The 27,944-nt window shown below is 42.3% G+C and overlaps 1 protein-coding gene across 1 annotated transcript in view; it reads right to left on the reverse strand.

Annotated features, from left to right (window-relative positions):
• The window catches only part of DOCK1 (dedicator of cytokinesis 1), a 421,618-nt gene that overhangs the window by 337,602 nt on the left and 56,072 nt on the right, over positions 1 to 27,944 (reverse strand). Inside the window, exons 2-6 of the mRNA XM_069753948.1 lie at positions 15,591 to 15,674; positions 8,326 to 8,366; positions 7,653 to 7,708; positions 4,041 to 4,137; positions 2,082 to 2,230 (exon numbers count right to left, since the gene is read on the reverse strand). Of these exons, the coding sequence (XP_069610049.1) occupies positions 2,082 to 2,230; positions 4,041 to 4,137; positions 7,653 to 7,708; positions 8,326 to 8,366; positions 15,591 to 15,674 (427 nt within the window). The remainder of the gene's footprint in view (positions 1 to 2,081; positions 2,231 to 4,040; positions 4,138 to 7,652; positions 7,709 to 8,325; positions 8,367 to 15,590; positions 15,675 to 27,944) is intronic.

A 27,944-nucleotide genomic window follows, 5' to 3' on the forward strand; every position in this document is an offset into this window, starting at 1 on the left:
GTGTAATCTAAGGTATGCAACTTACAACTAACTGGAAGTCAGACGTAAAGATCACAAGTGCTCAATGTAAGTCTATAAAGCCAGAACAAGGCTCTCATAGACTTGCTTTGAAAAGTGACCTCAGGCTTGCTGCAAGAGGTCCAGCAGGTCACAACCTGGTGAAGATTTACCAGAGAGTAACTGATAGAAGGTTAAAACAGCAGAAGGCAAGTATAGTCCTGCTTCTCACCCAGAGAAAGTCTGCGAGTCCAGATTCTCACCCAGAGAAAGCCTGCGAGTCCAGCTTCTCACCCAGAGAAAGTCTGTGAGTCCAGATTCTCACCCAGAGAAAGCCTGCGAGTCCAGCTTCTCACCCAGAGAAAGCCTGCGAGTCCAGCTTCTCACCCAGAGAAAGCCTGCGAGTCCAGATTCTCACCCAGAGAAAGCCTGCGAGTCCAGCTTCTCACCCAGAGAAAGTCTGCGAGTCCAGCTTCTCACCCAGAGAAAGTCTGCGAGTCCAGCTTCTCACCCAGAGAAAGTCTGCGAGTCCAGATTCTCACCCAGAGAAAGCCTGCGAGTCCAGCTTCTCATCCTGAGAAAGCCTGTGAGTCCAGCTTCTGGCCCAGAGAAAGCCTGTGAGTCCAGCTTCTCACCCAGAGAAAGCCTGTGAGTCCAGCTTCTCACCCAGAGAAAGCCTGTGAGTCCAGCTTCTCATCCTGAGAAAGCCTGTGAGTCCAGCTTCTCACCCAGAGAAAGCCTGCGAGTCCAGCTTCTCATCCTGAGAAAGCCTGTGAGTCCAGCTTCTGGCCCAGAGAAAGCCTGTGAGTCCAGCTTCTCACCCAGAGAAAGCCTGTGAGTCCAGCTTCTCACCCAGAGAAAGCCTGTGAGTCCAGCTTCTCACCCAGAGAAAGCCTGTGAGTCTTGCTTCTCACCCAGAGAAAGCCTGTGAGTCCAGCTTCTCACCCAGAGAAAGCCTGCAAGTCCAGCTTCTCACCCAGAGAAGGCCTACGAGTCCAGCTTCTCACCCAGAGAAAGCCTGTGAGTCTTGCTTCTCACCCAGAGAAAGCCTGTGAGTCTTGCTTCTCACCCAGAGAAAGCCTGCAAGTCCAGCTTCTCACCCAGAGAAGGCCTACGAGTCCAGCTTCTCACCCAGAGAAAGCCTGTGAGTCCAGCTTCTCACCCAGAGAAAACCTGTGAGTCTTGCTTCTCATCCTGAGAAAGCCTGTGAGTCTTGCTTCTCACCCAGAGAAAGCCTGTGAGTCCAGCTTCTCACCCAGAGAAAACCTGTGAGTCTTGCTTCTCATCCTGAGAAAGCCTGTGAGTCTTGCTTCTCACCCAGAGAAAGCCTGCGAGTCCAGCTTCTCACCCAGAGAAAACCTGTGAGTCTTGCTTCTCATCCTGAGAAAGCCTGTGAGTCTTGCTTCTCACCCAGAGAAAGCCTGTGAGTCCAGCTTCTCACCCAGAGAAAGCCTGTGAGTCCAGCTTCTGGCCCAGAGAAAGCCTGTGAGTCCTGCTTCCTCCTCCCACATATAGAAAAAGTCTGCGACCCCTGCTCAAACTAAAGCAAGCTTAAGTCTTGCTCCAAAGATCCTTGTGCAACTGCTACCTCACCACCCCCAGCAGGTGTGCCCTTTCATTAATGGATGCATAAGATGGATGAGATAGGTAGATCCAACGATAGATCGATCAATCTACAAGTCAAATTAAATTCTCAATTCTCCCACAATTCCTTGCTCTCCAATCTGAACAGGTCAATAAACAGAGATTGCTTTTTTTTTTTGTTTGCTTTTTCCAACAGAGGCTCAGAAAACACTTGGCATAGTAAAACTTCGCAGTAAAAATGATGCATTATACATTATAGGCAGCGAGTGAGACTTTGGTCATTATCATACTGGGTGAGCAGCTTTTTGTTACATAGTTTATAGGACACAGGGACTCAGTTATCAATTTCTATCAAAGAGTAAAAAAAAAAACTAAAAATTCTTTGGCAAAAAGGTTGAAACGGTCGTATTAAATGGTAAAAATGAAGCAAGCCAAGCAGGAAGGTCACATTAACACATACGAGCCGCCCGATAAAATGCGGCTCATTAATATCTGCAAACCTGTTTCCATAATCAATCCTGGCAGTGATTTTCTTTTTCAGCTCTTTCAGCTCATCTTGCGGTAGAGTTCCCGAGAGGATCTGTGATCTCCACTCCACCAGGTCGAAGATCATATTCCGGACGCAATTAAACATTTCTCGATTATCTTGCTATAAAAAAAATAAAATAAATAGAAAAAAAAAACAATTATAAAAGTAGCATAAAGCATGTATCACATACACACAAAATAGCAGAGCGAAACTCCGGTGTGTGCGCTGTGGTCATTCTCAGTGATAAAGGTTCATTTGCACTAAACCATTGACATTTAGATCACAGCCATTGTGGGTCTCAGTGATAATTGCTTTATGTATATGAGGAAATTGCCAACAATAAAATGGAAATAAAATAATCTTGCCCAGGAGATAATCTTTCCGCAGGTCCATTCTGTGCCAGCCCCATTTTATTTATTTATTTATTTTTATTTTCCTGCAGAAAACGCCTATAACTTTCATTTTTAGGTTATTAAAGAGTATCCTTTACCAGATTTCACTATAGAAGAAGCACACATCAGTAAGTAGATATCTTACTCCTGATGGGGCTGTTGTACATAGTTTCTGGTATATAGGATGATCACTATGTGACCACATTACTACAGACTAGAAAATTACAAAAATGTCTTGTCACTTTGTATGTTTGGTTTGGCTTACTCCTCTTATATTTGTGCATGCAATACTATGTTCCTGTATTTTACTGTGATCTGAGATATTATCTATGTGGACAAGAGACACTGTATGTATATATTTTGTATCTACGTACTAACATTTTTTCCATGTGTCAGGCTAATCCATGCCACACATGTTTAGGGGTGATGGTGTATAGTCCTGTACCCAGACCTTTTTAATTGGTTTTATCTTGTATATGTCTTGTTTTGAGGTGTAATTAAAAATTAAAATTGTTTGATATGTTTACATAATTCATGGGTGTGCATACAGCAGGAAAGTAGAAGTGAAATCCTGTGTAACCTGGAGCAGAAGTTACAGGGAGAAAATGAAGTTTTATTCTCCCTGCGGCTGCTCGCTTACAGTCATATGGGCGGTGCATGGAGCGATTATAGTCACCGCTAACTACACAGTGAGGGCACTGTAATCACTTCACATGATTCTGACAGGCAGCTCTGCAGCATGTGTGAACAGAGTAGACTGTCAATCAAAGTGCCGGGGAGTGATTACAGCACGCTGAGTGTAGTTAGCGGCGACTATAAACCCTCCATCCACCGCCCATATGACTGTAATTGCTCCCCGCACCGCTTCTTTAACTGCAAGCGAGCGTTCGCAGAGAGAACAAAATTTCATTTTATCCCTGTACCCCCTGCTCCAGGTTACACAGGATTTCAGTGCCATTTACCTGCAGATTAAGCCTATATGTGAGGGTACTACGTGAAAGGGGATCACTTGTTATTTTGGGAAAAATCCTTTAAAGGGAACCTATCTGTAACGGAGAGTCTCATTTTTTGGTGTTCAAGAGCCCTATTCTCAGAATCGCTGATGGTCCCAACAGTCTGCTCTTAGCAATTAACAAGTTATACCGAGTCCTGTTGATAGGAGATAACTTATTTAGGGTACAACACATTAACTTGAATGGGACTGAACTACAGAAACAAAATGCAAAGAGCAACAACAAGGCAGCGAACAGAGTTGTGCCCAGCAACAGTAAACAGGCAGCGGCGCAGCAGCCAGTGCCACCTCCCATTCAATCAGACCGCCGGGGGTGCTGGACGTCAGACACCAATCTAATATTGATGGCTTAGCCTAAGGAAATACCTTTTGGTCACTTTTTTTCTTATTACCCAATTACCCCCACACTTATGGTCCTGAAAAGTGACAACTGTTACTGACATGGTGAGACTTGTGTGAGTCGGCAGCACGGTCTGGACCCGATGTTCATTTTTTGGCATACACCAAGTTTATCGAATATACTGACCACGTAAAGCTGCCGCCATATGAAGGACCATTCTCGCAACGTTGTAGTGACTTCTTGCACAAGAGGAATCTCGCAGGGCACGACGGCTTCATGCTGCCTACACATTGGAAGAAATCCATAAGGAAAACATTAGAGATGTGAATATTGATTTGGATAGGATTACAGGCCACCGGCGGGAAGATGGGAGTGTGCATGAGCAGTGAGAATACAAGATCCAAACATTCCCTACATTTAGCAACATCCCCCCTTAAAGGGGTGATCCCATACTGTAAAGCGGTGGATATGCTATCGCCATGTGAGAGAAGATACACGTTTATTGTGGGATAACCCCTATATGCTCACATCGGGAGGGCTGGCCACTTTATTTTAAAGAGGGATGTGTCTTTTGTCTTAAAGGAAATTTGCCACCAAGTTTTTTGCTACCCTATCTGAGATCAGTATAATATAGGGGCAGACACCCGATTACAGCGATGTATCACTTACTGGGCTCCTTGCTGTCATTTTTACAAAATCATTGTTTTTTCCGCTGCGGATCTAGCAGTTCTCTGAATGCTGAACTGTGCATAACCCCGTCCACACCTCTGATTGGCTGCTTTTTGTGTATACTACGCATAAGAAGAAAGGTTCCATTAATTAGTGGGGGTGGGGTTTACAGAGCTCATTAATATGCTGGACTACTGGCCAGTGGATTGACTAGTCCACTAATGATAAAATCACAGTTTTATCAGCAGGTGATGATCTCCTACCAACAAAACAGCAGAGAGCAGACAATGAATGGTGTGGGTGAATTAAAGCAGAGCTAAGCATTCAGAGAACTGCCATATCTGCAGCAGATAAAACTGTGATTTTATCAAAACTAAACTAAGCAGCCCAGCAAGTCACACATCACTGGAATCAGGGTCTTTGTCTCTACATTATTCTGATCTCAGATTAGATAACAAAAAACCTGGTGACAAATTCCCTTTAAATACAGAATGTTTTTGGTTTTTTGGGATGGTGTAAATGCTGCCATTCTCCTGTTTTTCTTTTGATCCCGAGATATGGATACCATGTCCCAGTATATAAATCTATTCTCATTAACCAAAGGAATATGAAGAGTTAAGGACCACACCCACTTGGAAAAGATGACTAGATTTACATACAGGAATGAGGGAGACGATATCTCGGGAACGGAAAGGTGCTGGTACAAAAGAAAAATAACGCTGGATTCAGGGAAACAGAGGTGTTTACATTGGGCATTAAAACATTAAAAAAAAATTAAGGCAAGTGACGGCTCCTATAAAAGAAGTTGTACATATTGCTAATAACCTCTATGTTAGAAGGGCACCAGGGATATAACGGCCCCGCCATTCAGACCCCCATCGATCGAAACCCAGCGATGTGCCATAACCTTCCACGGTGGGAATACCCTTTATGTACTTTGCTTTTCCCTCTTCCAGATGTTTTCTATTATGGGGAAATTATTTTTGTTTAACGCTCATTGTGGCAAATCTGCAGAATTAGGAGACATATGGAAGACGACGACGACGACTTTTTCACAGCCCTGTATTTTGCTAATATTTCCATCAAACCCCCTCCTGAAGTCGAATTACACCTTCAAAAAGGGAAAGGAAATTGCAGTAATTGCTGGTGAACCTCTGGCAGCGGTAAAGCTAATTACACCTGCTGACGGATGGCGTATGTTCTGCCCTGGTCGCTTCTCTCTGCATTTTTCTTGTATTTACATATCCGCCAACAAAGCCGGGAACCTAATCCCATCATCTATTCTCGATGTCTGAGGATCTGCAAGTCGTCCGACGCAAAGTGATTAATTATTATTTTTAACGCCGAGATCAAAGTTTAATCGGAAACTCGAAACGTGTCCTCGAGTCGTTGTGTTTGCAACAGTTTAAGACATCCCATAAAAATAAACTCGCTCTCTGCTATTTTTGTCGGCTCTAGAAATCAATTTTGCAATCAGAGGGATGTCATTACGCTGTAATCAGATGATTAGAATACCGACGCCAAACGTATCTAATCTAGAGGGGAAGACAGAGACGACAACAGAGCGGATACCGAGCAGAACTCCTAACAGGGGCTGTCGGCTGCGCGACCTCTGCGGGCTGAAGGCTACTCTGTAATTATACGGTACAGCACGCAGGAACAAAGGCATGAATAGCCGAGGAGCCGCCACCAGATTTTACAATACAAAGAGCATACAATGTCAGCCTCTTAAATGGAATCTGTCATTAGGTGTTTGCTATGTAATCTGAAAGCAGCATGATGTAGAGGCAAAGAGCCCGATCCCAGTGATGTGTCACTTACTGGATTGCAGGGTGCAGCACATACAGCAGTGCTCGGATTGCTGAGCGGTGTATAACCCTGCCCACACCACTGATTGGTAGCTTGCTCACAGTGTACACAGGAAGCAGCCAATCAGTGAAGGGGGCGCAGTTACACAGAGCGTGAGGACTAGGAGGTACCAGACACCTAGTCCTGGAATGATAATCTCCTTCTGATTAAACACTGCAAGCGACACCCTTGGAATCAGGCTCTCTGCCCCTACATTTGGCTGCTCTCAGATTAAAGAGCAAAAATCCAAGGACAGTTTCCATTTATTCACGTACCATGTATGTGTGTGATTGCAGGGGTTCTTACAAACGCTCATTCACAGATTCTTGGAATGTCAAATTAAGTAGCGCAGGAGCCCCTTCATTCTCAGGATTAGTGGGGGGATAAGAGATGGTCATAAAAGAACCCTGAGAACCACCTCCTGCCTCCGGGCTTTCCGTGGCTCTTTTTATTAGACATGAATCTACTACGAGAGCACAGCTGACCGCACCACCGCTGCAGCTGACTACCTCCGCTCTAGGCTAATTAGCCTCAGCTGATCCCCCGATCTCGGGTGCTGAATCCGGAAAACCAGATGACATGGATGTAAAGAAAAAGAATATGGCAGCACTCACCGATCTTCTGCGTGAACAGAACGACGGCCGTTTCGCGCCGGTCTGGCGCTTCAACGGGGTCCGCGAAACGGCCGTCGCTCTGTTCCCGCATTTCTATGTTACACACCCCCGTGCCGTGAAGACTTTTAACTAATAAAACACACCTACATCAGAAGATCGGTGAGTGCTGCCATATTCTTTTTCTTTACATCCTTTTTATTAGACAGCCTGCCACGTTATCATTGCGGTGTGATGGACATGTGATATGGCGCCAGGCAGCCAAGTCTAAAGAGCTGAGGAAATCTGCAAGGTAAGGAGGCGGCTCTCTGACAGCTGAAGATTACTGATGTGGTCACTGGACCAGGTCCCCGAGAATCGATTTGCTGGGTGTCCCTGAGATCCATTCATAGTGAGGGCGTTTCAAATAGGAACACCCCTTTAATAGGGCAATAAACCCATAGTCTATCTAATCTCTATTTGATGCAATCTACAGCTCTATCATCCATTCCAAACCTTGAGATGGTGAATCTAATGTTTTTCAATGGGACAACAGACAAAAAGACCGTAATACCTGCCCACTGCACCCCTCCTTACCCAAAGATACACGTATAATTCAAAATCACCCCCAACAAAGGCTCAATCTAATATTAATATTTGTGTAATTCCTAAAAATCAGAAGCTAAATTACCCTTTTCCTTCGACTGTGGCATCCTTGAGATGAACATAGCTGGCGGGAAATATACCCTGGTGAGAAGACAAACAAAACCGTAATTAAAAAATGTCTATTCACTAAACAAGATCATTGCAAACAACACCACGAAGCCCCCGGGCAATCTAATCATAGATTCATTTATATATACAAAATAATAGTGATTGAAAACTTTGGGAACTCCTTAAAGGGTTAAAATCCGGCACCCGACATAAAAAGTTTGATCAGCAGGAAGCGTCTGGGATCTGCGTGAAATCTTTTCCATGTATTTTAGCATTACTGTAAGAGTGGCAGTAAATGGATGGAGCAGAGCGGTCTGAACTTTCTGGTAATCATAGTCAGCGCTAAAAAAAAAAAAAAAAATGCAGGTGCCCCTGCCCTGGTTTAGAAGAGGAATATTGAAGGCATTAAGCACATCATCTGACGAGAACATTACAGAGCCGAAATCAAAACCTATAAGAATAAAATACGGCCCTAATAACAGAGAATAGAGAGGAGGCCGCTCTGATTGTAATGAATAGAAAAGCCTGCGTGGATTTATCTCAGGAGAACGAGGGAGAATCGGCATGATGAAGCCCGGGGTAATCATCCCAATAACAATGGGAAGAACTGTAGATGAGATTTAACATCTGGAAGTAAAGAGGCCTCCTACCTTTTTAGATTTCTTCCTCAAAATGTAACCTCTGAACCACCCTGTAAAAAAAAAGAAACCGTAAAATGAGATTCGGAGGAATATGCAACCCGTTTTTGCATAGCTTCAATACAAAAACTAAAGCAACTTTGCAATTAATATTCATTAATAGTCTCTAACATTCACACGTCTTCAGCTCCCACGCAGGACTATGTGTCTCCATGGTTACAGACTACAAAGAACCTGTTTGTAGTCTGATCCGACCGTCATACTCGCTTTCGCCTGTAGCTTACTTCTTGTAAACATTCTGCATTGTAAGTCATCAAAGTAGGGTGGAAAATAAAAGTGTCAGACTACACAAGGGGGTTTTTGTAGTCTGTCACCATGGAGACTCATAGATCGCCAAAAGAGCTGCAGACATAAAAAAAAAATGGTTCTGGATATGAGATGTAAATGGAAAAGTCCAGCAGCTCACCATGGTCAGTGCACGACCACTTTCCCCTCCTGACATAAGCATCTCTTCCCAAACACCAGCACAGCGTTACCCCCCAAAAAAACCTTGATCTTTATTTCTTCCTAGACAGGACATTACAATCATTGTACAATCAGTATGGAGACAAAGGTTTCTAGAACTGATGCGTTTCTGACCATAAGGTCCTTATTCATAGCCCATGGACTATAAATACGGTATATGGTCAGAAACGCGTCAGTCCTAGATCATTTTTTCTCTGCATTGACTGTACTATAATTTTAAAGTAAGGGATCAGACACCCAGCACCCCCACTGATCCGCTGGAAACGGCCCTTTATCTCCCATTTCAGTGACTCAGTTGATTGGTGGGGATGCGTTGTCGGACCACTAGTGATCTAATACACAAAGGTAGAGCCGGGTGTGTAGGCAAGTCATCTTCATAAGTAGTGAGGAAAGTGACCACCAGGCATACTAAGTGCGGCTTAAGTCGGCCATATATATTAAGCCTATATACACGTAGAATTTTTTAATGTTTCTACATTATAAATCAATAAGAAGATTCTTTAACCCTTGTCAGGCTGCATAAATTTACAACCTTAACAGGCTGCATAGGTACAATTGTACCTTCACATATACCTCCACTGTGGGAAGACTTTACTTGGTTTCAGAAACTAAAGTTCATTCAGCTACAAATGTTATGCTGATATCTATTGTTCAGTGTTGTTACTGGTCACTTATGTTGCTGTCAATTAAGTTAATTCAAACTGGGAGTGGCTTCTACTTGTCTTCCTGCCTCCCTCCTCTCATTAGCCATTTTGCTGTTCATCTCATTGCTGTGAGCACACATTTCTAGGCTTGTGAAGTCTTCAATTTCTTGGAAACGAAGGTAGGAAAGTCTCACAGCATCTAACAGCCAGTTATACCTTTATTCTCATTATGTGGGGACAGAACAGTCAAATTGTCTTTCAGCCTGGACTTGGCTTACATATATTTTGTATGAAACTTATCACTATAGGTATAATTTTTATACGAAAAATGGATAATAATTAGTATCTACATATTGTTTTACGATGTTTTATTTATATTCAGCACAAAATACGAAGCCAAAATTCATCTAGCAAGTCATCATGAGTGATAGTAATGCTGGATCTAGTTTCCGCCATAATCCAAGAAAACGTGTTTGCAGGTTAGTATAATTTTGTGAAAAGCCAATAATGTAGTATTTCGGAAAATTATTTATTTTACATTTTTTCATATTTACAGATTTACGTCTGACGAAATAATACGAATGCTAGAAGAATCTGATTCTGAGCATGAGGATGAACCATATGTTCCATCTGATGATGAAAACTATGTACCACAAGTGGATGTTACTGAAGAAGATTCAGACATTGAACAAGAAATGGTCATAGAGCATGAAAATGAATACGAATCAGACGAAAGTGTTGAGGATGATTCTGTGCCTCAAAGTGCAGGCGACATTTGGACTGCTAAGGATGAAACTCAATGGTGCAGTAATCCACTGCCAAATGCACAAACAAAATCTCGTAATGTCCTACGACAAAGAGGTGGCCCTGCAGCAATCAGCAACCTATATACAGCAAAAGAGCTATTCAAGTCCATCATGACTCCCGAGATGTGTGACATCATATTACGGGAAACGAATCGAAAGGCCAAGAGAGTTTGTGATGCTTACAACAACGAACTGGTACAACGTTTTCCTGATTCTTCCAAACGGCCACCACAAAAAACATTCAAGCAATTTACTGAAACTGAACTTCATGCATTTTTGGGCATACTGATTGCTGCTGGTGTGCACAGAGCCAACAGAGAGAATCTGGAGGAAATGTGGAATGTTGCTGCTCTGCCTCTTATACGTGCAGCCATGTCTCGTGACCGCTTCAAGATGATACTCAGATTTATCAGGTTTGACAACGAAAATACACGTGCAGAACGTGTGCAAACAGATAAAGCTGCACCAATACGGGACATCTGGACAATGCTGAACAGTAATCTGGAGAGAGCCTACAAGCCATATCATTGTATCACCGTCGACGAGCAATTATTTCCATTTAGAGGTCATACTAAATTTACCCAGTATATACCTTCAAAACCAGCTAAATATGGCATAAAGATTTTCTGGGCTTGTGACTCATCAAATGCCTACCCTTTACAAGGTCAGCTCTACACTGGGAAACCAACTGATGGTCCTCGACAAGTAAACATTGGAGAACGAACAGTATTGGACCTAGTGAGCTCGTATAAAGGCTCTGGAAGAAATGTCACCACCGATAACTTCTTTACAACCATGGAACTAGCTAAGGTATTGAACTCCTAGAACATGACACTAGTTGGTACAGTGAGAAAAAACAAAAGGTTCCTACCTAACAACATGCAGCCTGCCAAAGAAAGGCCTGTATACTCGACAAATTTTGCCTACAATCATGATGCAACAGTCTGTTCATATGTACCAAAGAAGAACAAATCAGTCGTGCTTCTATCATCTATGCACATGACGGGAGAAGTTGAAGAGACACTAGCAGCCAAGCCAGAGATAATAAAATACTACAACATAACAAAAGGTGGCGTTGATGTTATGGATAAAATGTTGGGAGAGTACACTGTGAAACGACGAACATCACGTTGGACTTTGGCATTTTTCTACAATATGATTGATGTCAGTGGGTTAGCATCCTACATCATCTACAGAGAACACAATCCAAGCTTCAGGGCAAAGGATCAACGAAGAAAGTTCCTGAAAGATCTCGCAAATCAGCTGTGTATGATTGCAATTGAAGATCGTAGTACAAACAAAATGATAATGAGAAACCATTTTCTTCGAGGTGCAGTAGAAATGGTGCTTGGACGATGCATTGTGGTAGCATCGCAGCCAGCAGCTGGCCCCAAAATACCTCATGGTAGTCGTGGACCCTCCCCTGTTGTTGGTAGTTGCTATGTCTGCAGAGACCTGAGGCGAAAACAACGCAAGACTAGAAAGTCTTGTGTGGTTTGTGTGAAACCCATTTGCGATGAACACTCTGTAGCAAAGCCAACATGCATTACTTGCAAAGAAAATCAATAAAAAAAAGTTTCTTACATTTTCTTTTATAATGTAAATGAACAGTTTTTTACTTGTTTATAATAGTTAAATAGCATTATCATTAAAAAAAAATTTATGCTTTTTCCCTTGCATTATCTTCATTCAAAATATATGAGGTACATTTGTACCTATGCAGCTTGTTATGGATGCAAAAAGATCTCGACCCCTTATCTCGGAAGCGGGTGGAGATATTTTATTGAAATTTGGCCAATATATTCTGGACCAAAAATGTAGAGATGTCACGAAATTTCAGCCCTCTACGTCTTTTCAAAAAAAAGTTATTGCAATTTTAAAACGGAATAGTTACAATTGTACCTATTCAGCCGGATAAGGGTTAAAAGAACAAAGTGATTTTTTTTGTATTTATTTTTTTTATTTAGAAGTTTATTGGAGCGGGGCCGCTTAGGCTATGTTAACACTCTGCGGATCCGCAGTGTTTCCGTAGCTGCGAGTCCGCAGCAGTTTCCCATGCATTTACAGTACAATGTAAACCTATGGGAAACGCAATCTGCAGTGCACATGCTGCGGAAAAAACGCGCGGAAACGCATCGGTTTACATTCCGCAGCATGTCAATTCTTTGTGCTGAATCTGCAGCGGTTTTACACCTGCTCCATAAATAGAAAACCGCAGGTGTAAAACCGCAGTGGAATCCGCACAAAAACCGCGGTAAACCACGGTAATTCCGCAGGAAATCCACAGGTAAAACGCAGTGCCTTTTACCTGCGGTTTTCACAAATCCGCTGAGAAAAAATCCGCAGACCTCAAGAATACGTGTGCACATACCCTAAATTAGAAAAAAAAAAAAAAAATCACCTGAAAAAAAAAAAAAAAAAAAAAAGCAAACACACATTTTACTCCATTTTGGTCTAGACAGGCCTCCAAGCGAACCATACGTGTGCAATGACACTGGACGGAGGATGAACATTCAGGTAAAATGATTTCTCTGACGAACAAATATTTGGGTTTTGATCAAGGTTTGACTAATACGTTCGGTCGTTATCTTTAGGCGCTGTCCAAATCTTCGTTTTTAAGGGAAAACCACTTGTGTTGCCAAAAACACTATGGAAAAAAAAGTGATCGTTAGTGCCCCCATAGAGTATCGTGTTGTCGGCAGCACATACCGCATTTACACGGGATTATGTGCTGCCGACAATGGATCTGATCACCCAATGAACCAGCACTTTGCTAATTTTTTGGGGAGATCAGCGACATGTTCTGAAGAACGATCGCCCATTATCATGAACTTCTTACGCATTTTACCTGCGGGTCTGAACTCCCTTTTTGTGAATTGTGCCCTTTAATTTTTTGCTAATATGTCAAACATCAGAATATTCCGTGGTTGTCTCCTCCGCTATCTGTGACTTGCTAATAGGCTGCCACGGAGTCAGCGGCGAGCGATCCAATTATCAGATATTTTATATATACAAAAATACACAAGTAAATGGCTCCGGGCATTTTCAGAAATAAAATAATCTTCAGCTCTACAATGTCAGCTGTCACCATCACCAGTGATGTCCCGGACGTTACCGGAAAGCCTCCACTTTCTACACAAGCTATGGAAACCCAAACAGCAGCGCTCGTGCTCACGGCCGGAACGTGGCCACGTCTATAAAAGATACCCTTGATTAATCCCAGATTAACAGAATATTCTCAGTATTGTACAGCACGGCAGAAAAAAAAACCTCGGTATGAGAACAGAAGGATTTTTCACTCCCTTCCAGGTCACAGGCTCGTATTAACCCAGTTTTTCTAAATACTTGATTCCTGTGCTTATTCATTCAGCCCGGTATAAAAAAAAAAAAAATAGAAGAACATAATTTGAGATTTAGATTTACTGGACTGTATGTGAATGGGAAATCCCAGAATTAACCAAAAATAAATGACAAGAAAGCGTAATTAACGCAATGTTCTAGTAGTTCAGTAGCCACAGGAATTGTATTCCTCGATGATCGGCCTTCCAAAAGGGGGATTCCATTAGTTTATGAGAAAAAAGGCAAAATTCTAAATCAAAAAAAAAACTGAACGGCCCAAATCCCAGTCCCCCAATATAACATCAATGGCCTCAATGGTCAGGCATTCACATGGCTGGGACAGAATGATCTCCTGTTAAGGTCATATGTAAATGTGATTTCTGCAGCGGTGATGACTGGCTGCAGCAGTTAGATAACCAATAGAAGTAGAGGGTTGGAAACTTTAGACGGAATGGTTCAGCACTCTAGAGGAGTGAAAGTGGATTGGAAACAGAGTATACCATTTTTTTAAACCCCTAAAATAGGCGCATGGAGGGACAGCGATGATAATGTGTGCAAAACTGTAAAGCGCTGCGGAATATGTTAGCGCTATATAAAAATAAAGATTATTATTATTACTTGACAACCCCTTTAATTTCAGGGCCGTATATGGAGTCAGGTTGCATCCTACAAATCACAGGAGGTCACGCACTTTAATACAAGGGGCATAAATAAGATGAAATGTTTTTCATATCCATAAGATACTGAGAGAGAAGGCTGTGGCAAACACTATGCGAAAATATAGTGTAAGTATTGTAATCAAAAATTGGAAAAATTAACCCATATTAATATCAATCAGATTCTTGGAGGTACCAAATATATATTATAATAGGACTTTTACCACCAAGTAAAATAATAAATCATATAGAACAAAATATATTAAATTGATCTTAATTGTCATTACAAAAAAAATCATCTATACATGGAAGCAAATCAAAATCCCCTCCCAAAAAAAACATTAAAAAAACAAATAGGGCAGTGTGGATACAAATTTAATAAAGCATATTAATATTCCATAAGTCCAGAATGTGAAGGCATGGACAATCATGCAGTATCAATCGCTATATGGAAGCTCGATACAATAGGATAAATATATTTTGAACATTAGAAGAAACTCCAACGTATATAACGTGCTTTAGTTAAATAGATAATAATAAGCCAAACATACAAAATTAGTGCATACAGCCCCCTTACAAAAGCACTTCAGCAAAAACAGAGAATAATCCATACCAACCATGTACTATTAAGTATCAAAACGCACTGCCCAGTACCTCGACGCGCGTTTCACATACAGCTGTGTCAGGGGGTACTGGAGCAGTGTCCTTAGTCGACACATATATGGTTCATAAAACACCAGTGGAACGGCTGTATAAATGTCCAGGAAGTCACACTGCACATTATATACCGTATATAGTGCAATCCAATAAAATAGGCAGTGCAGATCTGTGGGGGGTGGGTTTCAGCTGTATTCGGCATAAGAAAAAAATTGGCAGCATGCTGTAATTTCACTCCGAAATCGCATGCCATACGGACCACCTAAAAGATATATTTTAGTAGAATCTCTCCATGCTACTTACTTGGCGTCCAAATATTATAAATGGGGCTCTCAGAAGTTCTTGGTCATTCAATACCATATTTCTGAATAACATTATGTTCACATTAGCGCTGCAAAAAAATGAAGATCCTACAGAGCGTCCCCTACAAACAGCTGATGAATAGTGTCGGATCCCCACAGATCGGATATTAGTGGTCTTTTCTAATGATAAGTCAATCATTTTATAGAACTGGAAAACCTCAGGATCCATTTAGTTTCCTTAGCTGCATCTTCCCAACGCCAAGTAAAACTTAAGGATCCATGAAAAAACAAACAAACCAAAACAATAGATATAAAATAGGTATGTGAACGATACTGAAGATCTCTCACCTTCGTGGGTCTCTAGTAAGTGCACGGTGTCCCCGATCTGTAGAGTCAACTCATCCGCTCCTCGGGCATTGAAGTTGTAAAGCACTAAAAAAACAAATAAAAAGAAAATATGCATATGTCACGTCATATAGGCAGGTCATCTGAGGAAAAAGGGCACATTTAGCTCAAAGAACGCGATAAAGCCAAGCACTGCGTCCATTATGGATGTTAATGGGATGCACTGATTGATTTTAGCGGTTTGATGCATGGTAAACACATAAGTTCCATAGATTCCAGAGGGAATCTGTCACCATGAAAATGCAGTCATGGTGTTGTAGAGCAGGGGGAGCCGAGAAGACGGATATATAGTTTTGTGAGTAAAGATTCAGTATGACCAGTGTTTTAGCCATTTAATCCTCTGCTCTGAGATTTTGCGTCCAGTGGGCGGTCCGATAAGTGATTGACAGCTCTCTCCATATGCACACTTACCAAAGAAAGCTGTCAGTCACTGATCGGACCACCCACTCATCTCCCCTGAAAACAAAGAGGGTCAAGCGTGGAAATTTCTATGGCCAGATCGTCCTCTCCCCTGAAATCTTCTCATTGGGGAGAGCTGAGAGGCCCCATGTACACATCAGCTGGTCAACCGGCCCGCTGAAATCCGTGAGATCGGTCAACTTTCCATTGATAAGTTCCATACATGTAAATATGCCCTTAGTGCGGTCATACAGCTAGACTGGAGTAGGACAATCCCCCACCAATCACACAAGCCTTATTACTGGCTATCAATCTTATTGTTATTGAAGAGTCCCTTTAAATCCTATGCATATACATTATAGCCTACTTTTGTAATTTTTGGCAAAAATAAGAAGTTAATTGTCTAAATGAACACATATCCTTAAAGCACTGTTCCCCAACTCCGGTCCTCAAGAGCCACCAACAGGTCATGTTTTCAGGATTTCCTTAGTATTGCACAGGTGATGGAATTCTTGCCTGTGCAGGTGATGGAATTATCACCTGTGCAATACTATGGAAATCCTGAAAACGACCTGTTGGTGGCTCTTGAGGACCGGAGTTGGGGAAAACCGCCTTAAAGAGTTAATTGTACTTTAAAAATGTTTGTTCGTTAAAATCGATTGTACACATGAAAATATAATTTGTAATATTATTCGAAAAAAACTGCGTCTTCCTCTTCCTGGACTGATCATTAGTTCTCAAAATTCTCAATTCACAGGTAAAAATCAGTCTTCGGTAAATACAATCTTTTCCATTACTGAGATAGCAGATGACAGTTTGTGCCTTTAAAATTCTATGGAGGAGGGAGGGGCTAGAAACAGACATTATGCTGCAAGTTCTCCCGAAACGACACTTAAAGTTCTATGGATGTGAATACTTTTCTGCCCAATGATGACAGAAGTGTTCTAGGAGTGATACCTTTATTGGCTAAACAGAAAATAATATGTTTGCAAGCTTTTAGAGCACAGAGGTTCCTTCTTCAGGCAAGATTACTGTGTAAGATTATTGTACATCATGATAATGAAAGTTCTATGGAGAACTGTCTGAGCACCATAGCGTCCGGAGAACTTGCAGTAGATTGATTGTATCTGCCTGCAGCTCCTCCCCCCTCCATAGAATTTTAAAAGCACCAACTGTCACATCTTCTCCCAGTAATGGGAAAATCAGTTATCACTAAAAACAGATTGTACCCATCAATTAAGAGGATAATATGAATCCAGGAGGTAAAATAATCAAATTTCACTTACTAGATATATTACAGTGTTTCTTATTTTCAGGAGTACTAATGCTTTATGAAATAAAAAAAAAATACAATTGACGGTTTTTCTTTAGGGCTCTGATGTCATTGATGTATCTTATGTGCTTATAAAGAAAATTAAAAAAAATATCCAGAATAAAATTACTAAAAATCAGCACTGTTAAAACCAGGCATAAAACATACTCCAAAATGCGATTACAAACAAAAAAGGAAGGAGTACCAATCTACCCATAGATTAGTATCAAAATATTTATTAAATATCAATAAAATAGCAAGTACCATAAACAAAATTGTAAAAGAATTATATGGACAACAACTTAAATAGTGAAGGATACAAATACAGAAGTCCGACACGAATGCTTATATGTAAACAGGACTAAGATTTGGATCACTATATATAATGCAAAACTATCACAGAAGGAACGTGCACCAAATATGGACTAAAAATCCGTAATAAGAATTATGATGGCAGGGAATAATATTTTAAAAAAATGATTTATTATTATATATAGCAACAGCAATAGTTGTTAAAAATAAAGAGATAAAACAACTGTGTATATGTATGTTTTTTACATTTATATGTGTATGCACATATCACACACTATATAATTAATGCAATATTAGCACATGGCAGGTCAAACAAATGTATATGCTCTGGATACCCCAGTGGACCGAATAAAGAGATATATATAAGTACCAAAAAAGAAGAGAGACCATATGTAAAAAAAATGATTTATTAGGGAATAATATTTTAAAAAATGATTTTTATTATTAGCATTTTTTTAAATATTATTCCCTGCCATCATCATTCTTATTACGGATTTTTAGTCCATATTTGGTGCACGTTCCTCTTGTCCTTTTAGTGGTCTCACTATATTGCTTCGACACAGGTGGTGACCGGTATTTTTATTGCTATTGGTTTATGGGTGTATCTTTTTAATTTTAGCCATTTCTCTCCATATATAATAACTGGTTTTTATCCTTTGTCTATTTGATAAAACTATCACAGCAAGATAGATGTTTGGGGTTACTAAAAAACACATTAATACCACCACTATGGCCCCATATAAACACCCAGATTTTAGAACGATATGCATCAAAACCAAAATTATATATAGTGTCTCTCCCTAATAAATCCTTGCAGAAGGTCGGACTACGCAGCCCCAACGCGCGTTTCGCGTGGGCTTCCTCAGGGGGCTGTGCATTTGTGTCGGACGTCTGTGTTTGCATCCTTCACTATTTAACTTGATGTCCATATAATTCTTTTACAATTTTGTTTATGGTACTTGCCATTTTATTGATATTTAATAAATATTTTGATCATAAAGAAAATCGTCTAATTATTTGTTAATTTTGCCTGCAAGCAGGAACAGTATGGTGGACTGCTATGTATAAAACTTTATAAAAAAAAAAAAAAAATAGACCCCCTAATAAAAATTAAAAATAAAGTCAAAGTATAAACAGAACATTCTCTGATGGGTAGAAGGAATCATTTCTGCACCTGTTTTGTGTAAGAAATGTTCACCGCGTTCCAAATGATTGGAGTAATTAGGTCGTGAGGAGGGATAGATGATGAATTTCAGGAGCCGGGCGGTGAGATTTGGCTGCCGACCAGACGCTAATGCTTTGTTACAGCCAATAATGCTTTCAGTAAGGGAGGTAGTGCAGACGATGTGACATGTCCTCTTTAAAGAAGTTGACCATCTTGCAATACCAATCAGATAATCTCTCAGTAATTGTCTAACACCCGGCAGATTTTTACTTATTGACACATTTATCAGTTTCCATATACATCACAAATCTACGGTGAGAGCTGCCAGTGTGGATAAATAGGAGCTTTCCTGACAGTAGCTGCAGGCAAGCAAAAGACTCAGCAGGGGGCGACCAAGAGCACAGACATACGCCCCTCCCAGTCCAAAGGGAGGCATAATGGGAGGGGATTTTAAAACAATAAAAAAATTTAAAAAAAAAAAAAAAAAAGACTTAGCAGTGAAATCAGATTTTCTTTTTTTTCTGGTGAGGATTATTCCAATCTTAATGCTAAAAGTGATTATTCTTTAAAAAAAAAGGAACAACCCCTTTAAATTGCTCAAAATGAGTTTAAAATAGAATAAAATAAGTCACACTCACTTTAATCATTTCTTACCACATACAAATCGGTCTCTGCACACTCTTCTGCAGTTATAGCATCCTGACACAGACACGTGACCGCTGCAGCCAATTAAAAGCAACTCAAAGAGGCAGAGGCTCATAGTAAAGATCAAAAGGGAACGGCTCATACTTTATGCGGTTGGGTTAGATCACCCAGGGCAAAATCGACCTTTTAATGACCGGCAGTCAAATTTCGAATGCACACAAAAATGTTGCGTTTTGTGGCTTTATTCTGCACAGATTTGTCAAAAAACCTGAAAGATTTTCTAGCAGCAGCAAAGTGAAGGAGAATCCTAAAGTCTATTTCCTTGCAGGTATAAAATCGGCAGTGTGTCAATTCTTTCAGCTTTTTTGCCGCAGATTTCACTCATACTACTGAGTGGGCAAAAAGTTGCAACAAAAATACGCATTTTTCTGGCCAAAAGGTACAAAATATGGTGCAGAAATTTCTGCTGCCAATATGCTTGCTAACAATGCATTTTCTCTGAATCAGCGTGTATTTTCTTAGTAAAAAAAAAGGGGTTGAGACAACAAAGAAAAGTGCCACTTCGCCACCAGAAAAGGGCCACTTCGCCACCAGAAAAGGGCCACTTCGCCACCAGAAAAGGGCCACTTCGCCACCAGAAAAGGGCCACTTCACCACCAGAAAAGTGACACTTCGCCACCAGAAAAGTGACACTTCGCCACCAGAAAAGTGACACTTCGCCACCAGAAAAGTGCTACCTCACTAGTCATGACCCTTCAACATTCATATAATTTGCCTTTAATAGAATTTGTCCCCTCTATAAAAATTTGCCACCAAACATCAGTTTAAAGCGGACTTTATACATTCATGTCTAACGGTCCATATGTGGTCAGCAATATCGGACCATCAGTGGGTCTAGTCTAACAAGTCTAACAGCCTCATGGGCATGTATGAAACTTTTGTTTGGGGTCACAATACCCCTGGAGGGGCAGGTATGTTGGTCAGTGTACAGATTATGAAACAAGGACGTTGTAATTCAGCCTTAGGGTACCGTCACACAGTGCCATTTTGATCGCTACGACGGTACGATTCGTGACGTTCCAGCGATATCCATACGATATCGCTGTGTCTGACACGCAGCAGCGATCAAGGATCCTGCTGAGAATCGTACGTCATAGCAGATAGTTTGGAACATTCTTTCGTCGCTGGATCTCCCGCTGTCATCGCTGGATCGGTGTGTGTGACACCGATCTAGCGATGCGTTCGCTTGTAACCAGGGTAAACATCGGGTTACTAAGCGCAGGGCCGCGCTTAGTAACCCGATGTTTACCCTGGTTACCATCGTAAATGTAAAAAAAAAAAAAAACAGTACATACTTACATTCCGGTGTCCGTCAGGTCCCTTGCCGTCTGCTTCCCGCACTGACTGATTGCCGGCCGTAAAGTGAAAGCAGAGCACAGCGGTGACGTCACCGCTGTGCTGTGCTTTCACTTTACGGCCGGCAGTCAGTGAGTGCGGGAAGCAGACGGCAAGGGACAGACACCGGAATGTAAGTATGTACTGTTTGTTTGTTTTTTACGCTGGTAACCAGGGTAAACATCGGGTTACTAAGCGCGTTCCTGCGCTTAGTAACCCGATGTTTACCCTGGTTACCCGGGGACCTCGGCATCGTTGGTCGCTGGAGAGCTGTCCGTGTGACAGATCTCCAGCGACCACACTACGACTTACCAACTGCAGCGATACGACCTGGCCGTGATCGTTGGTAAATCGTATAGTGTGACGGTACCCTTAGAAAAAGCAAAAATTGTTCAAAGACTTGCATTTCGGTAAGTAGATGCGGACCCTGCAGATCACAGTGGGTGGGATACATAAAAAACAGGCAGAGAAAGCCTTGGATTAATGAGACAAATGGAGATAATCCACTAGTTGCTAATAAATATCCACGAGTGTTGAAAACGCTGCCAGTAATCCCCGGTCTCATGTGTATGGGGATAAACTTGATCAGTTTACTGAAAGCAAAGAGGGAGGTGTCCGGGTAATGAATGTCACGCTCGTCTTCTTTATAGTTTACATGAAAGCACCTTAAACAGAATGGTAAGAAGAGCCCGGTAATGACTGATGACTATATAAATCACGGTTTTACAAGAACATTAACCTGGAGATAAAAAAAAAAACGGGCACCTTTTCCATGTAACAATTGTGACTATAATACTAAAAATTGAGGTGGTGCATTTTTGCAAACATTGTGATAAAAATCCTGAGAATAGGTAATTAAAGATGCACTCCTCCTCCCATCAAAGTTTGTGTCCTCTTAATATATTGCAGTCATCACATTATACAGCACTGTGTACTTACAATTGCTTATTTTGCTTTTCTACCCAGTAAATGCTTTTTTTTTCCTCTGCTCTACGTACAAAACAGAAGTCTCTTGTCCCTACATTTATCATTCCCCTCCTCAACTCCTGATCCAGATGCTCCCTCCTCACGCCTTCCATGGACTTTTTCAGTGACTCATGACTTGTGCAGAGAAAATTGACCTCCTGTTTCTACACAGAGCTTAGATGGATTCGGATAGTCAGTTTTTGATCACGTGATGTCATAGACCTAACAGAAAACAGAAGAATTAAAGAGGTTGCCCACTACTTTAGCACTGATGACCTATCCTTAGGATAGGTCATCTCATCAATGTCCGATTGCCCAGGGTCCGACACCCAGAATCCCCGCCAATTAGCGGATATCGGTATCAGCCGCCTTCCAGAAGTACTCACTTGCGGTGCTGGCCAACTTCTAATAGTGGCCGCCACAGGGTACTACACACCTGCCTCCTATTGATTTGAAGAAGACTGCCAGCTCTGCAAGTGAGTACTTCTGGCCAGCGGCTGCCACCGACACCGACAGCAGCTGATTGATGGGTGCGGCGGTTATCGGACTCCAACCGATCAGACATTAATGACCTATGCAAGGGATGGCACAACCTCTTTAGCCTGGTAGAAAGGGAAAATGAGCAATTGTAAGAACACAGTGCCATATAATATGATGACTGCAATATTATAAGAGGATAAAAACTTTGATGGGAGTGGTTCTTTAACAACAGTATGTGCGGGTCTGACAGCCAGCATTCCCATTGGTGACTGCATGTACACAGGGTATGGAGCCGGAAGAAAAGTGCTGAGCACAAATCAGTGGCCGTTCTCGGGAAGTGCAGCTTAGATCACGTTCACTTTAAGGCTACTTTCACACTTCCGTCTTGATAAAGACGTTGCAATGCGTCGTTCTGTGCAAAAAATGCATCCTGCAAAGTTGCCCGCAGGATGCACTTTTTGCACATAGATTTGTATTACCGACGCATCGCGAAGTATGGACACACGTTCCATATGTCGTGCACTGGATGCGTCGGTAATTGGCGGACCGTCATCACAAAAAAAGTTCAATGTAACTTTTTTTGTGCGACGCGTCCGCCATTTTCAATCAAGCATGCGCGGCCGAAACTCCGCCCCCTCCTCCCCGGGACTTATAATGGGCAGCGGATGCGTTTGAAAACAGCATCCGCTGCCCACGTTGTGCAGTATTTTGCACAACGTCCGTCGAGCCAACGGTTTGCCTACGGCCCCGTACCGACGGAAGTGTGAAAGTAGCCTAATACGACCTGCACTGCTTTACAATGTTGTCCCAGGCCACCACCTCCCTTGATAACAGCCTATCGCCCTCACCGATCAGCCCCCCGAGAAGCCACCTTGTAATAGGAGAGGCTAAGCAAGGGTCTAAAACACGAATATGAGCAAGGCATGTACGAATTCTGGCACATGTAGCCTAGTAAATCTCCAATATCTCAATGAAACATTTTTATTGACTACAATTAAAAAAAAAAAAAAAAGGAAGTATTGGATCATTCAACGATATCACAGCCACAATAACGAAGCAGCTCAAAAGTAATGCTACAAATCAAGAAAAACTCCGAGCAGGTCACATACATAGGGAATCGTTCAGACACATAGCTGCTCTAGAAGCGAGAGCGGGCTTGTTCTGCTCACACGTATTATGCTATGTGAATCAATGTCCTGAAGGTCGGATTTCGCTTTTATTTTTAGTAGAATTTTACAAAAAGAACCGGTTATCAAAGGCGAGGAGGAAGCCAGATGTAAACATACGGAAGAAAGGGAAAAGGTGTGTGCCCGGACTGGGTTTATACAAGAGAGTAAAGTACTAAAAGGGATGGTCACAAACAACCCTTTAAATACGTCTTGTTACTGACCTGAGACATAAGAGACTAGCATCCTCATACAGGTGCATCCTCATACAGGTAACAATCTAGCGGCTGTCGGCTGTACACTATAGCTATCAGTGTTGGCACCGTCCATATCTGTTTAACCCCATAGATGCTGCTGTCAATGGTGACTACATCATATGAATGGTTATCAGAGTGTGGGGGCTCCCTATTTAACCCCATCAGCATCCTGAGATCATGATTGTGTGGTCCTGATGTTTTCCATGGTAATTCATGGCCAAATAGCGGCCTGTTAAGAGTCTCCTGGCTACAGTGGCCTGTTCAGAAGTTAGCAACTGTTAACCCCTTAAGCCCCGAGGGTGGTTTGCACGTTAATGAACGGGCCAATTTTTACAATTCTGACCACTGTCCCTTTATGAGGTTATAACTCTGGAACGCTTCAACAGATCCCAGTGATTCTGACATTGTTTTCTCGGGATATATTGTACTTTATGATAGTGGTAAAAATTCTTTGATAGTACCTGCGTTTGTTTGTGAAAAAAACGAAAATTTGGCGAAAATTATGAAAATTTTGCAATTTTCCAACTTTGAATTTTTATGCAATTAAATCACAGAGATATGTCACACAAAATACTTAATAAGTAACATTTTCCACATGTTTACTTTACATCAGCACAATTTTGGAACCAAAATTTTTTTTTGTTAGGGAGTTATAAGGGTTAAAAGTTGACCAGCAATTTCTCATTTTTACAACACCATTTTTTTTTTAGGGACCACATCTCATTTGAAGTCATTTTGAGGGGGTCTATATGATAGAAAATACCCAAGTGTGACACCATTCTAAAAACTGCACCCCTCAAGGTGCTCAAAACCACATTCAAGAAGTTTATTAACCCTTCTGGTGCTTCACAGGAATTTTTGGAATGTTTAAATAAAAATGAACATTTAACTTTTTTTCACAAAAAATTTACTTCAGCTCCAATTTGTTTTATTTTACCAAGGGTAACAGGAGAAATTGGACCCCAAAAGTTGTTGTCCTATTTGTCCTGAGTATGCTGATACCCCATTTGTTGGGGTAAACCCCTGTTTGGGCACACGGGAGAGCTCGAAAGGGAAGGAGCACTGTTTTACTTTTTCAACAACGCAGAATTGGCTGGAATTGTGATCGGACGCCATGTCGCGTTTGGAGAGCCCCTGATGTGCCTAAACAGTGGAAACCCCTCAATTATAACTGAAACCCTAATCCAAACACACCCCTAACCCTAATCCCAACAGTAAAGTAGGGCAGCACGGTGGCTCAGTGGTTAGCACAGCAGCCTTGCAGCGCTGGAGTCCTGGGTTCAAACCCCACCAAGGACAACATCTGCAAAGAGTTTGTATGTTCTCTCCGTGTTTGCGTGGGTTTCCTCCGGGTACTCCGGTTTCCTCCCACATTCCAAAGACATACTGATAGGGAGTTTAGAATGTGAGCCCCAACGGGGACAGTGATGATAATGTGTGTAAAGCGCTGCGGAATATGTTAGCTGTTATGGCTGGCAATCAGGCAACACAGCGTGCAGTAATCAGCGCACATACAGAGATCTGGCAATAACCAAAAACAATAGGACGAGCTCTGAGACGTGGAATCTCTGTAGACTGCAGTACCTGATCTATCCTCACACAACTATAAGCAGCAGTGGATTGCGCCTAACAACTACCTATGCAACTCGGCACTGCCTGAGGAGCTGACTAGCCTGAAGATAGAAATACAAGCCTGACTTACCTCAGAGAAATACCCCAAAGGAATAGGCAGCCCCCCACATATAATGACTGTTAGCAAGATGAAAAGACAAACGTAGGAATGAAATAGATTCAGCAAAGTGAGGCCCGATATTCTAGACAGAGCGAGGATAGCAAAGAGAACTATGCAGTCTACAAAAAACCCTAAAACGAAAACCACGCAAAGGGGCAAAAAGACCCACCGTGCCGAACTAACAGCACGGCGGTGCACCCCTCTGCTTCTCAGAGCTTCCAGCAAAAGACAATAGCAAGCTGGACAGAAAAAAACAGAAAACAAACTAGAAGCACTTATCTAGCAGAGCAGCAGGCCCAAGGAAAGATGCAGTAGCTCAGATCCAACACTGGAACATTGACAAGGAGCAAGGAAGACAGACTCAGGTGGAGCTAAATAGCAAGGCAGCCAACGAGCTCACCAAAACACCTGAGGGAGGAAGCCCAGAGACTGCAATACCACTTGTGACCACAGAAGTGAACTCAGCCACAGAATTCACAACAGTACCCCCCCCTTGAGGAGGGGTCACCGAACCCTCACCAGAACCCCCAGGCCGACCAGGATGAGCCACATGAAAGGCACGAACAAGATCTGGGGCATGGACATCAGAGGCAAAAACCCAGGAATTATCTTCCTGAGCATAACCCTTCCATTTGACCAGATACTGGAGTTTCCGTCTAGAGACACGAGAATCCAAAATCTTCTCCACAATATACTCCAATTCCCCCTCCACCAAAACAGGGGCAGGAGGCTCCACAGATGGAACCATAGGTGCCACGTATCTCCTCAACAACGACCTATGGAATACATTATGTATGGAAAAGGAGTCTGGGAGGGTCAGACGAAAAGACACCGGATTGAGAATCTCAGAAATCCTATACGGACCAATAAAACGAGGTTTAAATTTAGGAGAGGAAACCTTCATAGGAATATGACGAGAAGATAACCAAACCAAATCCCCAACACGAAGTCGGGGTCCCACACGGCGTCTGCGATTAGCGAAAAGCTGAGCCTTCTCCTGGGACAAGGTCAAATTGTCCACTACCTGAGTCCAGATCTGCTGCAACCTGTCCACCACAGAATCCACACCAGGACAGTCCGAAGACTCAACCTGTCCTGAAGAGAAACGAGGATGGAACCCAGAATTGCAGAAAAATGGAGAGACCAAGGTAGCCGAGCTGGCCCGATTATTAAGGGCGAACTCAGCCAACGGCAAAAATGACACCCAATCATCCTGGTCAGCGGAAACAAAACATCTCAGATATGTTTCCAAGGTCTGATTGGTTCGTTCGGTCTGGCCATTAGTCTGAGGATGGAAGGCCGAGGAGAAAGATAGGTCAATGCCCATCCTACCACAAAAGGCTCGCCAGAACCTCGAGACAAACTGGGAACCTCTGTCAGAAACAATATTCTCAGGAATGCCATGTAAACGAACCACATGCTGGAAGAACAAAGGCACCAAATCAGAGGAGGAAGGCAATTTAACCAAGGGCACCAGATGGACCATTTTAGAAAAGCGATCACAGACCACCCAAATGACCGACATTTTTTGAGAAACGGGAAGGTCAGAAATGAAATCCATCGAAATATGTGTCCAAGGCCTCTTCGGGACCGGCAAGGGCAAAAGCAACCCACTGGCACGTGAACAGCAGGGCTTAGCCCTAGCACAAATTCCACAGGACTGCACAAAAGCACGCACATCCCGTGACAGAGATGGCCACCAGAAGGATCTAGCAACCAACTCCCTGGTACCAAAGATTCCTGGATGACCGGCCAGCACCGAACAATGAAGTTCAGAGATAACTTTACTAGTCCACCTATCAGGGACGAACAGTTTCTCGGCCGGACAACGATCAGGTTTATTAGCCTGAAATTTCTGCAACACTCTCCGCAAATCAGGGGAGATGGCAGACACAATGACTCCTTCCTTGAGGATACTCGCCGGCTCAGATAACCCCGGAGAGTCGGGCACAAAACTCCTAGACAGAGCATCCGCCTTCACATTTTTAGAGCCCGGAAGGTATGAAATCACAAAATCAAAACGAGCAAAAAATAACGACCAACGGGCCTGTCTAGGATTCAAGCGCTTGGCAGACTCGAGATAAGTCAAGTTCTTATGATCAGTCAATACCACCACGCGATGCTTAGCACCCTCAAGCCAATGACGCCACTCCTCGAATGCCCACTTCATGGCCAGCAACTCTCGGTTGCCCACATCATAATTACGCTCAGCAGCAGAAAATTTCCTGGAAAAGAAAGCACATGGTTTGAACACTGAGCAACCAGAACCTCTCTGTGACAAAACCGCCCCTGCACCAATCTCAGAAGCATCAACCTCGACCTGGAACGGAAGAGAAACATCAGGTTGACACAACACAGGGGCACAGCAAAAACGACGCTTCAACTCCTGAAAAGCTTCCACGGCAGCAGAAGACCAATTAACCAAATCAGCACCCTTCTTGGTCAAATCGGTCAATGGTCTGGCAATG

The sequence above is a fragment of the Ranitomeya imitator genome, chromosome 2 (genome assembly GCF_032444005.1).
Source record: "Ranitomeya imitator isolate aRanImi1 chromosome 2, aRanImi1.pri, whole genome shotgun sequence".
NCBI lineage: Eukaryota > Metazoa > Chordata > Amphibia > Anura > Dendrobatidae > Ranitomeya > Ranitomeya imitator.